The sequence below is a fragment of the Drosophila teissieri genome, chromosome 3L, assembly GCF_016746235.2.
Source record: "Drosophila teissieri strain GT53w chromosome 3L, Prin_Dtei_1.1, whole genome shotgun sequence".
NCBI classification, from domain to species: Eukaryota; Metazoa; Arthropoda; class Insecta; order Diptera; family Drosophilidae; genus Drosophila; species Drosophila teissieri.
In genome coordinates, this window is record NC_053031.1 from 19312639 (window position 1) to 19327185 (window position 14547).

At 43.7% G+C, this 14547-nt stretch overlaps 5 protein-coding genes across 5 annotated transcripts; 2 read left to right on the forward strand and 3 right to left on the reverse strand.

Annotated features, from left to right (window-relative positions):
* The first annotated feature begins 2074 nt into the window (after positions 1-2074).
* LOC122616742 (UPF0489 protein C5orf22 homolog) lies at positions 2075-4207 on the forward strand. Its single transcript, XM_043792298.1, has 2 exons — positions 2075-2808; positions 3096-4207. The coding sequence occupies exons 1-2, from the start codon at positions 2277-2279 to the stop codon at positions 3995-3997; spliced, it is 1434 nt and encodes a 477-aa protein (XP_043648233.1). The 5' UTR covers positions 2075-2276; the 3' UTR covers positions 3998-4207.
* A 125-nt stretch (positions 4208-4332) lies between these two features.
* Positions 4333-5628, reverse strand: LOC122617207 (protein canopy homolog 4). The gene has a single exon (XM_043792953.1). It carries the CDS (start codon positions 5561-5563, stop codon positions 4898-4900), a length of 666 nt encoding a protein of 221 aa, XP_043648888.1. The 5' UTR covers positions 5564-5628; the 3' UTR covers positions 4333-4897.
* Positions 5629-5706: 78 nt separating this feature from the next.
* LOC122616773 (ATP-dependent (S)-NAD(P)H-hydrate dehydratase) lies at positions 5707-7067 on the reverse strand. Its single transcript, XM_043792328.1, has 2 exons — positions 6667-7067; positions 5707-6612 (listed from the first exon to the last, which is right to left on the reverse strand). The coding sequence occupies exons 1-2, from the start codon at positions 6991-6993 to the stop codon at positions 6037-6039; spliced, it is 903 nt and encodes a 300-aa protein (XP_043648263.1). The 5' UTR covers positions 6994-7067; the 3' UTR covers positions 5707-6036.
* Positions 7068-7185: 118 nt separating this feature from the next.
* Positions 7186-8321, forward strand: LOC122616774. Its single transcript, XM_043792329.1, has 2 exons — positions 7186-7545; positions 7602-8321. Exons 1-2 carry the CDS (start codon positions 7498-7500, stop codon positions 8319-8321), a joined length of 768 nt encoding a protein of 255 aa, XP_043648264.1. The 5' UTR covers positions 7186-7497.
* A 410-nt stretch (positions 8322-8731) lies between these two features.
* LOC122617431 (protein Gemin2) lies at positions 8732-9704 on the reverse strand. The gene is made up of 2 exons (XM_043793285.1): positions 9412-9704; positions 8732-9360 (listed from the first exon to the last, which is right to left on the reverse strand). Exons 1-2 carry the CDS (start codon positions 9625-9627, stop codon positions 8839-8841), a joined length of 738 nt encoding a protein of 245 aa, XP_043649220.1. The 5' UTR covers positions 9628-9704; the 3' UTR covers positions 8732-8838.
* Positions 9705-14547: the final 4843 nt, after the last annotated feature.

Below are 14547 nucleotides of genomic sequence, written 5' to 3' on the forward strand. Positions count from 1 at the left end.
GTTTATAAATGTATTCAAAAACGTCATCAAAAAGTTGTGTCAAAAATTCTAAAAATATTGGAATATTTGAATGGAATAGTCTTGTGTCTTCTAAATTTGCTTCTGACTGCAGTTTTGTTGTAAATGTTTTACTTAAAACCCCATTAAATCTTTATCCGGTTTGGCAGTCGCCTTTACGGGATGTATTCTAAACTGGAGCAATCAAGAGCAGAAATTCCTGCCATCCCCCCATTTTCATGCTTCCTTCCCCAATTGAGTCAGCGGAGGGGCCAACGAAGGTTAATGCGAGCCAGTGTTTGACCTCCAGGGTCAAGCTGAAGGCAAATTAATTGCGAGAATTGGGTGGGACAGCAAGAGAAAGCGCGGAGCTGCTGTAATTGATACAAGAACAAAAGTGAGGGGCCAAATTGCAGCCAATTGATCGAGTTAAGGGGCCGATGCTCTCAAAGTTGGCACTTCCGCTGTGTTATAAGGGTTGGGAAAATCCCGCCCAAAAACTATTTTTCTGAGTGTGCCGGCAGGCTCGTTAGTCATGTTGAGCCAAGTAATTTTACTGGGTTACTGTTTTAAAAGTATCGATTGTGCATAATACTGTGGTCAACCATATAACTTGTACTTAGTGGTTATTTCAATTAAAATTTGATTAGAAATGTTTGAATTCATAAATATTATTAGATATTATAGGTTCAAAGTGATAAGAATTAAAGCGCGAAAGCGGAAAGACCTCACCAACTACAACAGATTTAAAGCCCAAGCCGATTGACTAAGATAACTTGGTAGTAAAGATTCTACGTGGCAACGTGGAACTCGGCTTAATGGACGCCACCGAGGGTGTTTCGGCCCACGCGAAAACTTCGCCAAAAATACAAAATAAATGGTAATAAAAGAAGAGTGTCGCTTATGTACAGGGACACCCACAAAAGTCCATATACAGTTATATTTTTGATAACGCTCGGCGGCGGAAACATTGCACGCCAACGCCCGAGCAGCGCAGTCGGCGCTTTTCCAGCCCACCGAGCCGCCATTCATTTCCACCAGCTGCAAAGGGCGAAAAAGACGGCCGCAGATACGAGCGCTCAGATACAGATACAAAGTCGAACTCACGGATACACAGACACACACACTGCGGCAGCGTTTTACGCATTCCAATCAGCCATGTGGGCGTCCGATTCCCCGCTGCAAATGACTTTATATATGTACACACAGAGGTATGTACAAATATACAACATAGGCACAGATATAATAAAATCTTATGAATGAAAAGCTTCTGCGAAGCGTGGGCGGAGAGCTGGGCCAGCTTTCTGCGGGCTGAAAGCTCCAGAGCCACCTCAGCTCCCCCGCCCCAATGGCAATCGCATTATGCCAGCGTCCAAGCTTCGGATACACACGGAATATTGATTGGGGGCAAGTCTCCAAATCTGAAGTAACCTTGAAATGTGGGTGGTCGGCGGACAGAAGGCAGAGCCTGGTGGTTCGGAAGGGGCTCGAGGGGAGTGTGAGATATGTGGATTGCGGATGGCAAAGAGCTCGTGTGCTGGCTGAGCTTATAAAGTGCTGTTTAATTAATGAACTGCTGTTCGAAAAATGGTTTCAAGAACTTGCAAATTGAAATTCAAATCTTTCGTTGGCTGCAGCAGAGTCACGGAAAGAAAGATATGGCCAAGTGACTCGACTATCAGATACTCTCTCTTTATACATCCTATTTCCAAAAGACGCTGTTTAACTATAAGACATTTTCCACCAGCACTTGCAGTCAAATTAATAGTAAAAAATTGAATAACTTAACATGTCTGCAGGTGTTGCTTTCAATATCGTAAAATGCTGCTAAATACAAAATCATGCAAAATCATAAAGAGGCTACAAACATAGTTCCTTTTTAAATTTAGTACTTTACATATTTCCAGCTATTTCAAAATGAGGAACAGTTCTGAAAGTACTTCTGGGATCAAAGATCATGCTTTGAAAACGAAATTCCAAATCAAGTTATTCTATTCAACATTTACATTGGCGAATATAACGAATATAAATTCAAACTCTCAAATTAAATCGATATATCGATAGTAGGGTCCTATTAATGGGACCATATTTCAGGGTAACCATTTAACCATAATACGTCGTTAACAGTCGAGCACTAGCTGGCCACACTGTCAAACAGCTGTTGATGGTCAAAGACCCCCAAAAAATTAAATACAAAAGAAATTAAGTCTGCTTACCGTGCAAGTAATCGAAGAGAGTGCTAAGATCCGAGGCGTAAAGTCAAATAGATCGCGAGGAAAATGGAATCGGATACGCTGGATCAGGAGAGTGCTGCGGCCGCTCTAAAGAAACTATCGCCAAGTGAAAGTCCCGAAAGTTCGAAGAAATGGGAGCCGACTGCGGCTGTGGGCGAGGGGGATGGCAATGGAAAGGGAGGGGAAGAAGAGGCGCCGCCAACAAAGAGACAAAAGACTGCAGACGAAAAGGAGGAGAATCGGGACGAAGACGAGGAAGCCGAGGAGAGCGAAGAGTTGGATGATGAAGACGAGGATGATGGCGAGGGCATCGTCCAGATTGGCGCCACCATCAGTCCGAGGCATTTCCAACGCATCCCCGTTTTCATCGTCGACTACCACAACGATGTGCTAGAGTTCATCTACCGCTGCTTTGCCACCCGCCACCTCCCGCTGGAGAACAACACCCTCGTCCACTTCGATTCGCATCCGGATCTGGTCATTCCCCGGCACATAGCCGCCAGTTCCACCTACCAAAAGGACACCATGCTCAACGAGCTCAGCATCGAGAACTGGATCATGCCCACACTATATGCAGGTGAGGAAATCCATAGGAAAAGAGAACTTTATCACGCAGTACCTTAGTTTTAAATGCTGTAATTTATCTCTAGAAGTAAATAACAATGAATTGTAACAAGTCAGATGACTGAAGTAATGGTATTTTTTGTTGTCAAGAAATTAATATCCAAAGATAATTCCATTCTCACTTTAAATTGCCTAAGAATTTCAAAACATTCCTTTGCATCATCAGCACTTGATAACAATCAATTTCTTTCGTTTTGATAAGTACTATTTCCTTATAAAAAACAATATACTTCTTTTCAGGACATTTTAACCGAGTCGTGTGGTTGAAGAATTCGTGGTGCCAGCAGTTGCCTACTGGCAGGCATGACTTCAAGGTTGGACAAAAGGACGACCGCATTGGAGTGGACTGCCCGTTGGACTACTTCATTGCCGATGGTAACTACTGCACTACGGAGGATCTGCAGGAAGCTAAGAGCGTGGAGCTGCAGGTCCACGATGCAGACAGCGAAAGCTTGAATCCGAACGAATTCCTTACAGAGAAGGACGCCAAGGGATTCGTGCTGGATATTGACCTCGATTTCTTCAGCACCTCCAACCCGTTCTTGGAAATATACAAGGATGCCGATTGCTACAATCAGCTGAAGGAAATCTTTCACTTCGAAAGCGTGGAAAAGGTGAAAAAGTCGGGCACCGCTACCATAGCAGATTATTTAGCCACAGCGGAGAGGCGACAGACTCAGTTGGAAGCTCTGAAGACGATTTTCTGGCATCTGGAAGAGGAGCGCAATTTCGATGGACTGGAGAAACCAGACGAAACCGTGGTCACGCCCGAAGTATACGCTAAAATTGTAAAATTGGCCGATCAGCTACAGGAGAAATATCCAGACGATGAAATCGACTGGCACTTGATCTTCGATTCGGGCAGCACCACCGATAATAATGGATTGCCTCACCACATCAGCACCGCCGCAGAGTTGGAAACGTACTTTGCAAACTTCAAGAGATTTTTAGAGCGCTTACCAGTTCCTCCAGTGGCCATTACGATGGCCCATTCCGCTCAGGACGACTACTGCCCCCAGGACCAGGTGGCATTCATCGAGGAATGCGTTCTACGCCTGCTTAGGGAAGTTTTCGGCGAAAGACTGCATGAGAAAGCCATCCTGCACTATATGGACGATCCTTGGGATGTGATGAAGCTCTAAGCTTATTGATATCTAGGGGTTCTCCCACCCGCCACTGCGAATTAGATTCAGCGTTTACAAAACTCGTTTGGGCGGAAAAACCCCATGACTAGCAGATCCCCGTAGTGATTTCGAATTAGAATCTAATGATGGAAAATCCAATACTAATTATAATTATATTTTTTACTTTGAAATATACGCGAAGTATTTATTACAGACAATTAAACAAAATCTTCTATTTAAAGAAACCTATATTCCGCCTTATCCGTCTCATTAAAAGGACGAAAACTCACAAGGGTTCGTAACGAGATCGTTAATAAATAACGTAAAAACTTCCCCAGTAAAATAAAAATTGGTATGCACAGACATTCTATATTTTAAGATCAATACTAAGTTTTCGTTACAAAATTCACAGGCGATCAAGAAGCACTCTTTGATTCAGTGCCAAAGGTTCCTGGAAAATGCAAAAAATCTCATTTATAAGCATAATGTGGCGTAAACACCTGAACTGTTGGCTGGGGGCAATGGCTGGCCACCTCATTGAGGGCAGTCAACTTTTAATTGTCGACCCCAATTCGTGGCCGAAATCAATAAGCCAATGGCCCCAGGCGAAACTTTCAGTAGCATTTGGTGGTTCAGTCGTTGTGGAAGTTATACAGATAAAATTGGGAGACATAGTGAGTTTACTTAAGCTAATTAAACACTTTTCGCTTTGTTCGGTAAAGCTTAATCTGACTTCCATTTCGAAAAAAATAAGATCATTGAGTAAATAACATTTTCTTTCCATAGTTGGAGTAGGTTCAAAAACTAAATTTGGTGTTCCTTTTTAAAGGTATCGACAATAGCTGCACTTCACCTACTTTTTACGACATGGAATTACAATATTGTAGGGATTCCTAGGATATACATGGGTTCTTTGGCTCACAGCTCCTCCTTGTCGCCCTTGGCCTTTTTATTTTTGCCCTTTTTGGCTTCCGGGAGCGCGAGCTGCTCCTTGAGGCATTCCCTTTCGGCCTTTTTCTTGAGGACGTGGTCCTCGCAGAGATGCTTCTTCAGGGACTTCTCGTCCTGGTGCTTAAAGTACCAATCGCTGATGGTTTCCTCGTACTCCTCCAGTAGGTTCTCGCACTGGGTCTTCATTTGGGTGACCTCCACTGGCGGCTTGTCCCACAGCTCGTAGGGTATTCCCAGATCCACCTTGACGCCCTTGTCCACAAGGCCGTGGAGGGTCTGGAAGGTCTGAGACATTCCCTTGGCGAACCTCGTGCTGTCCGAGCGTTCCTTGTGCAGATTGTACTCCAGGACTCGCTCGCACACGTTCTCCAGGGATTCGAGGAGCCGCAGTTCGCTCCGGCGGTACTCGGTGCGCTTCTTGGGCTTCACATCGTCCACGGAGTATCCGATTTCGATGACGTCGTGCGACTTGCCGGTCTCCCCAAGTCGCGCCTCCAGTTCCGTGGCCAGGATTTTGCAGGCTTCGCAGCGGTTGGCATAGCGAACTCCCTGCTCCTCCTCCGGGGAATCCGCTCCGGCCAACTGCAGGAGGAGCCAGAGTGCCACAAAACCAGAAAGCCCTTTGAGGAGCATTTTTACCGCTTGATAAATTCGAAAACAATAATAAACCTGACGTGGAAATGCCGCTCGCGATAAGACCAGTGCTTCAAAACACCAAGCACCGAACAGCTCTGCCGTTTTAGCTTTTATTTACCATCAAAAAAAGCCAAATCAGCTTTCGTATCCCAATTTGTTTTATTTGTTTATAAAATTTGTTACCATTTTAGTAGTATATATCATTAAACGGTGAAATAGAATCCATTTAACGAATATAAAAAGTTTCTGCTCTCCAAATCAACGAACCAGATGTTCTTACTTCGTTGCAAATGCAATTTGAAAATCTGGCTTTTAAAAATTACATAAAATTAATATCCACACCAACAGATTTCCTGTTATATGAAAATAAAAGTCCAGCGATAATTAAGAATTCGGTTAGTGGTCGCCCATTTGAAATTACGGGCAGCATGGACAAGTTTGAAGTCGTAGTTTAAGTCACCAGTGAATGCCTATTGAGGATCGCTGTTTTCGAACTCGGCCTGAAATACGCCGGGTATTTCATTGATCATGTCGCTGGCAAGCAGGCTGCGTCCAAACTTTTGGAAGGCAGCCGCGTTTAACTTCTTAACAAAGTAACTGGAGGCACATGCAGCTACTAGGGCGGGATTGGGTTCGTCCGACTGCAGCGACCACGAGAGGAAGGTGGCTAGAGATCCGGAGAGAAGGTCACCTTGACCACCGCACCTCCGACCGGAACCGCCGGTGGGCATTGAGTGGACTTCGTTGCAGTGGGGGATATAGACCTTGTCATTGGCGCCCTTTTCCAGGACAGTAACTCCATCTCCCAGGAGGGACATTTTCTGGCGCGCCTTCTCGGAATCCTCCCCAAACAGTCTCCGGAACTCCATGACATTTGGCGTGAGCAAAACATTTCGCTGTCCACAGATCAGGTTCAAGTTATCATTGAGCAGAAACAGCCCATCGGCGTCTATGACAACTGGTTTTTTGGTCTCCATGCACAGCTTGAGTATGTTGGATGCAGTTTTCAGGATGCTCGGTTCCCGACCCAGTCCAGGTCCAATAACCTTGGCGATTCTAAATTTAGCATTGAAATACATAACATATATATGGTTACTCACAATGACGTGAAGGCGCTCCAACCAGGGCGTAATCCTCTCCACTGCATCCACACAATCCAGAACTGGATGCACGATGAGATCGGGACTGTAGGACTTGATAATGGCCGATGCATTCGAGTGGCAGAACACATGCGCCAAGTCGGCACCCACTCTTATCGAGGAAATGGCCGTAAAGTAGGGCGCACCGGTGTATTCCAAGGACCCGCCGATCACTCCGATGCGTCCGTACTGCCCCTTGTGCTTGTTGTTCACCAGCTTGGGCACCACCGTCTTGAACAGCGCCAGCAGCTTCGGCAGGTGTACTGGTATATCCGTAACTGCAGCCATCTCTACCGGCAATGGTTCCTTGTTTATTGGTGTTTACTATTGCTAAGACTAGTGATGCACCTAGTGGTCAGGTTTCCTATCGGCTGCTGCTATCACTGTGCACTGTGAGAAATATCCGCATTGTTATCAGTAGTTAATGGTATAGCTTTGAAAAGTGAGTTACAAGGGAATGTAACGAAGGAAAAATGTCATTAGGTTACGCTAATGAAATACATTTTTGTTTTATTATTAACATGGTTATTAACTGGAAAAGCTTCATCCAAAAACTAAATACACACATCACTTTCCCTAAAACCTGCCCTTTTCAACTTTTCCGCTTTTAATCAAAGTGGCGGCGTTATCGGCGAGTAATCGACTTTGAAATTCACTTTCAAGCGCTGCCCCGGCAACCAGGGGCTCCAAAACAAAGAACCATGCGCTTTCGCCCCCCAATCCCCGACTCCCGCCCAACAGATGGCTTCTTTCCGGCAGCCAAGTTGACTTTCACTTGAAATTAGCCAAGAAATGTCCCACAAGAGATTCTACGTAAAGTTAGACCTGCAGCTCCATGCGGTTTGTGGTTATATCGGTGGGAGTACCTTTGACTCCAAGTCCCTTTCCACTTTCAGCTCACTTGTCCTGGCGTTTGGCTGTGCTCACACGGATATTTGGAGGCCACCATCAAGACCTTGGGCTACTACTTTCGAACTGGACCCATGGAGCCGCGGTTTCCGATGCTGTGCCACGATCAGTTTACGATGGAGGGATACTTTAAGAGCGTGGGCTGCCTGGAGGACATGCACGAGCTACTAAAAGCTGAGCAGCTGGAGATAACCGTGTGGCAGAATGGCCGAAGGTTGGCCTACTTCGTGGGCAGTCTCTCGGATGTAATGCAGCCCACGTTTCCGCGACTGAGCTGTGCCCACAGCTCCAATGTTCAGCTGCTGATGAAGGCGACGCCTGCTTTTCCGGGAATCCTGGCGCCCAAGGTGGAACTATCTGCGCAACTGACCACGCAGGATCGAAAAAAGGTGTGCAGCTGCTCCAGTTCCCGGGAGTACTCTGTGCCTCCCGTCAGTCGCCACGTCGAGAGCCGCTGCTTGGGCCATTTGGGCAATTGTTATCCAAGTGCCCGTTACGCTGCTGGGAGAGGTGGCTCTTCTGCCCAACAGAACCAGCAGGAACGACGATTGTCCTCCTGCTCCAGCACAACTCAGTTAAGTAGCTTTAGCCAGAGCTCCTCCCTGACGCAGTGCAGCCATTTGTCCAGCTGTAGTACCCCTTTGGATGATCACCACAACAGCTGCGATATATGCCAGGCCTATAGGCGCATGTTTCCTTCTTACTGAATAAATAAGCAAATTAATTTATCAAATAAGTCTTATTGGTTTAAAGAAATCGGTTGGTGTTTATAAACTAAACATTTGTTTGTTACCACCCGCGAAACAATTGCAACTTTATATAATTGGCGACATTTCAGTAGGTTTTAATGATTTCTGAAGAAGACTGGAATAGAATACTTGTAAAATATACATTCATTAAATTGATAACTGCAAATCCACGTGCATTCAAGTAAAGGTGTTTAGCCCTACCCATATTTGCTCACTTTGATGATTTTCGATTTTATTTTGAAGTACCTTATGGAAATAATTTCTCTTGATTGCTATACATAATTAAATCTGTTTATTAACCAAAGTTTTTTTTAACATTTTTTTTTTAAGTTCTACAACAGAACACTTAAAATAATGTCGAAACATTGAGTAACAATATAAACACAATTTCCAGCTTAGCTTCTGCACTTTTTAAGGTAACCAAATAATTAGATTTGTGCTTATATTAGGGTTTTCTAAATTAAGAATATGATACCTATATGTAATCCTTAAAATCACTCTGTGCAAAGACCTGAACGGTGAGTGTTAGTAGTAGGTTGTAGGGGGCTGCTCGCTGCACCTCGTCTTCCTTTAGTTGATTTCTCAGATGGATGCAGGCTCGGGCGATGTACCGAAGAGTGCTGAACACGTGAGGTTCCAGTGGAAGGTGGAGGCAGACCAAGGTGGCATACAGCCAGCGAGCTAGCCAGACATCGTGGAGTAGGTCCACCGTGGAGTTGGGATCCTGCAGCCACTTGCTAAGCATTTCCAGCAAGTGCTCCAAGTCGTTTTGGGTCAAATGGAGAAGGGTGCTCAGAAGGGGCAGTTGATTCTGGCAAAACTCCTGCCACTTCTCCTGATCGGAGGTCAAAGGCGGTTCTGCGGACTGGTCGTAGTTGTTGTTGACCAGCTCCCTACGAAGGACTAGCACCTGGGAGCGGGCTGCTTGGAAGGATTTCACCTGTTCGTCCTGCCATTCGGGCGTGGGCAGCAGGCTCTTAAACGGTGGCAGCTCGGGCTACAACATCATTAGTTAGTAACTGCTCAGTAGAGAGTGGCCCGAACTTACATTATCCAACATCTCAAGTGTGGTACTTCCCGTGTTATTCCTGATTTTGGGTGATCTTTTGGTCACCACAGCTGGACATCGCTTCCTCTCGTAGAACATGTGCATCAGGTACTCTTCCCCGGACTCCGGCGGCTTTAGGGGATCGAAATTGCTATCCGGCTCACGGATCTCTAGTGCCTGGAGTTGAAAAGTCTGTTCCTCGGGCTCATGCTGCATGTTTTTACTGTGTTTATCCCAATTAATGTTGAAATCTTAGTGCCAAATACGAAGCCGCCAAGCAGTGTGACCGTTTGAGTTGCGCCTCTAAAATGCCTACTATCGAAAACTGCAAAAGTAAGGATTCTAGGGTTGTCAACATCAAAAAGTTGGTTAAAAGTAATTTTAAAATTAAATAGGTTTAAAAATGTTTTTATTTATTTTAAAGTCGACTCCATGGATCCCTATGAATTAAAGCGGTTATATTTCCGAAATTTGCGTAATTTTTGTTTTGGGAACATTTTGGGCGTATAAGTGGACTAGACCATCTGCTGAAACAAACTTGGAACTTAAAGCAAACTGCATAGCCTAGTCTTAATCTTTCAAGCTTTTATAGTTCCAAAAACCTAGCTGTTCTTACTTAGAGAGGATTATCGGAAGTGCTTTCTGATACCTGTTGAATACTTTCAACGAATCCAGTGCTTCCTCTCGTAAAACCAAAGATTTTAAAACACTATTTTTGTGTTTCCTGAAGTTCTTCCTATCATAGTTCATGACACTTATTTATCAGCCACATTAATTAAATTAGTAATTCAAAATGGTCTTAAAAAGAGGGGCCCTTCATTTCGTGAAAAAAGTTTTCACTAAAAGAAAGAGCACCTTAAGCTTCTTAGGAGCAATTACCTTTCATGAAACACTTTGTCCGTTCGTTTTTTCTAAACATTTTAAATTTAATCACTTCAACCAGCGACAAATTTGTTTTCTTGAAGCAAAAAGGACATTCTTATACGAACCGCACGCACGTTTATTTTTAATCAACGGCAGGCCAAGACAAAGCGATCTTGGCCATATAACAAAGCCCGATTGTACGCCGCACTTACCCGGCAGCCCGATGTCCTTCTGCAAGTCCCAGGACCCCGGCAATAATAGGACTATAAAAAAAGGCATTTCATAATTGTCTTACGAGAGTGGGCGGACAGTCGGTAACTGGGTAACTGGGAAGCGGGCCCGATTTCAGGTTAAGCTTCAGTTCCAGCCTCAGGTGTGTGCGTGTGCGGCTTTTGTGTTGGATCCTTGGGGCCGTAAAATAGCCCGTAAGGAGCCAAAGGAGCAAGGGAGCAAAGGAGCTTGGGAGCAGGCTGGGCTCAATTAGCTGTCAGTCGCAGGCCGAACTTGGACCCGCCCGAATCTCCTCCTGTTTGCTCACCATTGCTCGCTCGGCATTGAATTTGCAAATAGTCGTGCCCGGCAAAGTGCTGATTAAGCTGGTGGTTTTAGCGTATGCATTAAATTTAAAATTCATTAAAAGAAAGGTCAGAGCACAAAATACTTTAGCCCAGAGCACAGAGAGTAATATGGAAATACGAAAGGGGGAAACATATGTTGTGAAATTGAAATTGCGAAAATTTCGGTGGCTGCTTAAGCTTATTTCCATCCAGTGAAAAAAATAATCAGCAAAATCGCACATTCAATTTTAAAAATCTGAAAATGAGTAAAAACTGTTGGCTACGGTCCAGAAATACATTTTTCAGAAATTCCTTTTTTTAAGTAGTTTGAAATTGTTATAGCTTTATTGTCCTTGAGCTTACTACTTGGTTTATTACGGAAATCATAAAAGAATTGTTAAAAGGCAACAAAAATCAGGGAAATGGCTGTAAGGAACCAGAAACATGCGTCGACATCCAGACACTGTGTCGCTTTGCCTGCCCTTCGCCCCCTTTGCCTTTCGGGGACTTTTCCCATTGCGTTGGGGCAGGGAAAACCCACTGCACGCGCTTTTCATTCGATTCCGTCCCTGTTCCTTTGGACTTCGCTGCACTGGAGTTTCGAGTTTCCTTCCCGGGTTGAACAATATGTATCCGCATTTGTTTTCCTTTACTTTGCAGTCAGCAAAAATAATGTCCATGGTTGCACGTTCCCATTTTTCCCTCCAGTCCTTCGGCCTACGTTCGCATAATGTATGCCTCCAAAATACAAAAAATATTTATATACATAAAGAAAATCTGAAATGCTTGTCTGTTTGTTCGAGTGTGAGTGACAGTTTCCCAGCTTGGCTTCTACAACTTTTCCTTCTGGCTGTTTTTCGTTCCCCTTGAAAGTTATTTGCCCGCAACCAAATTTGTGCTGCATGCGCGCCTTTTAACCTTTTTCTTGTGTATCTTTAATCATTATACCCGTTACTCGTAGAGTAAAAGGGTATACTAGATTCGTTGAAAAGTATGTAACAGGCAGAAGGAAGCGTTTCCGACCATATAAAGTATATATATTCTTGATCAGGATCAGTAGCCGAGTCGATCTGGCCATGTCCGTCTGTCCGTCCGTCTGTCCGTCCGTCTGTCCGTCCGTCTGTCCGTCTGTCCGTATGAACGTCGAGATCTCAGGAACTACAAAAGCTAGAAAGTTGAGATTAAACATACGGACTCCAGAGACATAGACGCAGCGCAAGTTTGTTGATTCATGTTGCCACGCCACTCTAACGCCACAAACCGCCAAACTGCCACGCCACAATTTTGAAAAATGTTATGATATTTTTCATTTTGTATTTGACTTGTAAATTTCTATCGATTTGCCAAAAAACTTTTTGCCACGCCCACTCTAACGCCCACAAACCGAAAAAAACTGTCAGTGTTGAAGACTCGCCTTCGCACTTCCACTAGCTGAGTAACGGGTATCAGATAGTCGGGGAACTCGACTATAGCGTTCTCTCTTGTTTTTAATTGAAATGTAAAAGGTCTGCGCAATGCCTCAGCACAGAAGGCCTTATCTGGTTATATAACACCATTAGCATTTCCCTTGCTCTAAACGGCTGGGTCTTCCATCCACATCCTCAAACTGCCCCAATCATCCAATTTCGTGGATCATCACTCGCAAAATCGCTTTCATCGTGTAAGCAATTTAAAATTTTAATCAAATTTAGTTTGACCTCTACAAAGGTTACGAAAACGCAATTGTGATTAGTTTCAATAATTTAAGGGGAATACTTTCTAAACATCTTTTAATCAGTTAGTTGTAACACAAAAGGCACTGGCAATAAGACCAAACTAAGTATGTACATTATTATTGACCCCTGAAAATATCTCGAATCATTGTAATAAGTTGTACAGCTTAATAGTTTAATAGGTCACCAAGACAGGACCACTGGGAGTCGTTACGGAATAGCAACTGTTTTTGAAACTTGGCCATCCCCCTAATAAATCAAGATATGTATGATATTATGTGAGTGTCTTTGTAATTTTCATAGCGTGGGTCAATAGTCCTCCCAATTTAAAGGCTTAAAGCTAATATTAGTTGATTAATAATGATATTAATAATATAAGTAATTTAAATGAAAAAAATGAAATTATAATATGTAAAAATCAGTTTTTATACCCGTTACTCGTAGAGTAAAAGGGTATACTAGATTCGTTGAAAAGTATGTAACAGGCAGAAGGAAGCGTTTCCGACCATATAAAGTATATATATTCTTGATCAGGATCAGTAGCCGAGTCGATCTGGCCATGTCCGTCTGTCCGTCCGTCTGTCCGTCTGTCCGTATGAACGTCGAGATCTCAGGAACTACAAAAGCTAGAAAGTTGAGATTAAACATACGGACTCCAGGGACATAGACGCAGCGCAAGTTTGTCGATTCATGTTGCCACGCCCACTCTAACGCCCACAAACCGCCCAAAACTGCCACGTCCACACTTTTGAAAATTGTTTTGATATTTTTTCATTTTTGTATTAGTGTTGTAAATTTCTAACGATTTGCCAAAAAACTTTTTGCCACGCCCACTCTAACGCCCACCAACCGCCCAAAGCTGCCACGCCCACACTTTTGAAAAATGTTTCGATATTTTTTCATTTTTGTATTAGTCTTGTAAATTTCTATCGATTTGCCAAAAAACTTTTTGCCACGCCCACTCTAACGCCCTCAAAGCGACAAAAACCGTCAGTGTTGAAGATTCTCCTTCGCACTTCCACTAGCTGAGTAACGGGTATCAGATAGTCGGGGAACTCGACTATAGCGTTCTCTCTTGTTTTTGCACTGAAGTTGTTTTAGCAGCTAAATATTTGTACGTTAACTTGAATCTGACGAACGGGTTGGAGTTTCAGAGATGGCATAACTTAAAAACTTGGGTACAGATAAGTCTATGCACACATCATTTCCTTCCTTGATTGCATGCATTTATTCCTGGTTCCAAGTCGAGGTCCAATTTTTCAACTTCATACTGCCTACATTTCAGCTCTTTTAAAAAAAGGCGGAATATATTGCTCGTGTGCAGCGTTTTAGCAGGCCGACAAAATTTCAATTTCTGCCCAAGGCCCCATTGCAAGGACACATCCACAGTCAGAGTCAAGGACTCGACAGATGCTCGCTGCAGCTCGCCTCGTATTTGCAACAAGTTTAAACACAAAGCGATGGAAAAAGCGAAATAAAGCAGGTGCATTTGCGGCTTGGCTCTCAAGGCGGCGGCTCGTGTGTGCTTCACCCTCTCCCTGCACCACCAAAATCGAGCCAGCCTCCCAACAACCACCAACCACCAACCACCAACCTGCTAACTGTTGCCTACCACTTTTCAAATCATCCACATCCGCATGAGCATCCAACGCTCTGACAACCTTGGGTTCTAAAAATATACGGCCCGGGCGTATCAAAAGATACAAATACAACACAGACGGCATCAGCAATGCACTCATAAAAATGGCTGTCAAAAAAGTACTGACTGTATGCACTTACTATGTTAATATTTAAATATATATATGTATATAATGAAAAACTATTTGTATAATTTTTTAAATATTTACCTAATACGGCTACTCATTTCTGTGCATTATTATAAAGGGGCATAGAAAATACACGTAATATTGTATTATTATTATATCATAAGCAAAGCAATATGCGCATATTGTGTATTATATTCTCTCAGTGAGCACGAGTAAAATCTGTTGGAAGATTTTTAA

What these genes read in the sequence shown, in the direction of transcription:
- LOC122616742 (XM_043792298.1), top strand. Translation starts at nt 2,277, where the DNA reads ATGGAATCGGATACGCTGGATCAGGAGAGTGCTGCGGCCGCTCTAAAG. An exon ending in CATGCCCACACTATATGCAG is followed by an intron (nt 2,809 to 3,095) that starts GTGAGGAAATCC and finishes ACTTCTTTTCAG; the next exon opens with GACATTTTAACCGAGTCGTG.
- LOC122617207 (XM_043792953.1), bottom strand. Translation starts at nt 5,563, where the DNA reads ATGCTCCTCAAAGGGCTTTCTGGTTTTGTGGCACTCTGGCTCCTCCTG.
- LOC122616773 (XM_043792328.1), bottom strand. Translation starts at nt 6,993, where the DNA reads ATGGCTGCAGTTACGGATATACCAGTACACCTGCCGAAGCTGCTGGCG. An exon ending in TGGAGCGCCTTCACGTCATT is followed by an intron (nt 6,613 to 6,666) that starts GTGAGTAACCAT and finishes AGAATCGCCAAG; the next exon opens with GTTATTGGACCTGGACTGGG.
- LOC122616774 (XM_043792329.1), top strand. Translation starts at nt 7,498, where the DNA reads ATGTCCCACAAGAGATTCTACGTAAAGTTAGACCTGCAGCTCCATGCG. An exon ending in TAGACCTGCAGCTCCATGCG is followed by an intron (nt 7,546 to 7,601) that starts GTTTGTGGTTAT and finishes TTCCACTTTCAG; the next exon opens with CTCACTTGTCCTGGCGTTTG.
- LOC122617431 (XM_043793285.1), bottom strand. Translation starts at nt 9,627, where the DNA reads ATGCAGCATGAGCCCGAGGAACAGACTTTTCAACTCCAGGCACTAGAG. An exon ending in CACTTGAGATGTTGGATAAT is followed by an intron (nt 9,361 to 9,411) that starts GTAAGTTCGGGC and finishes ATGATGTTGTAG; the next exon opens with CCCGAGCTGCCACCGTTTAA.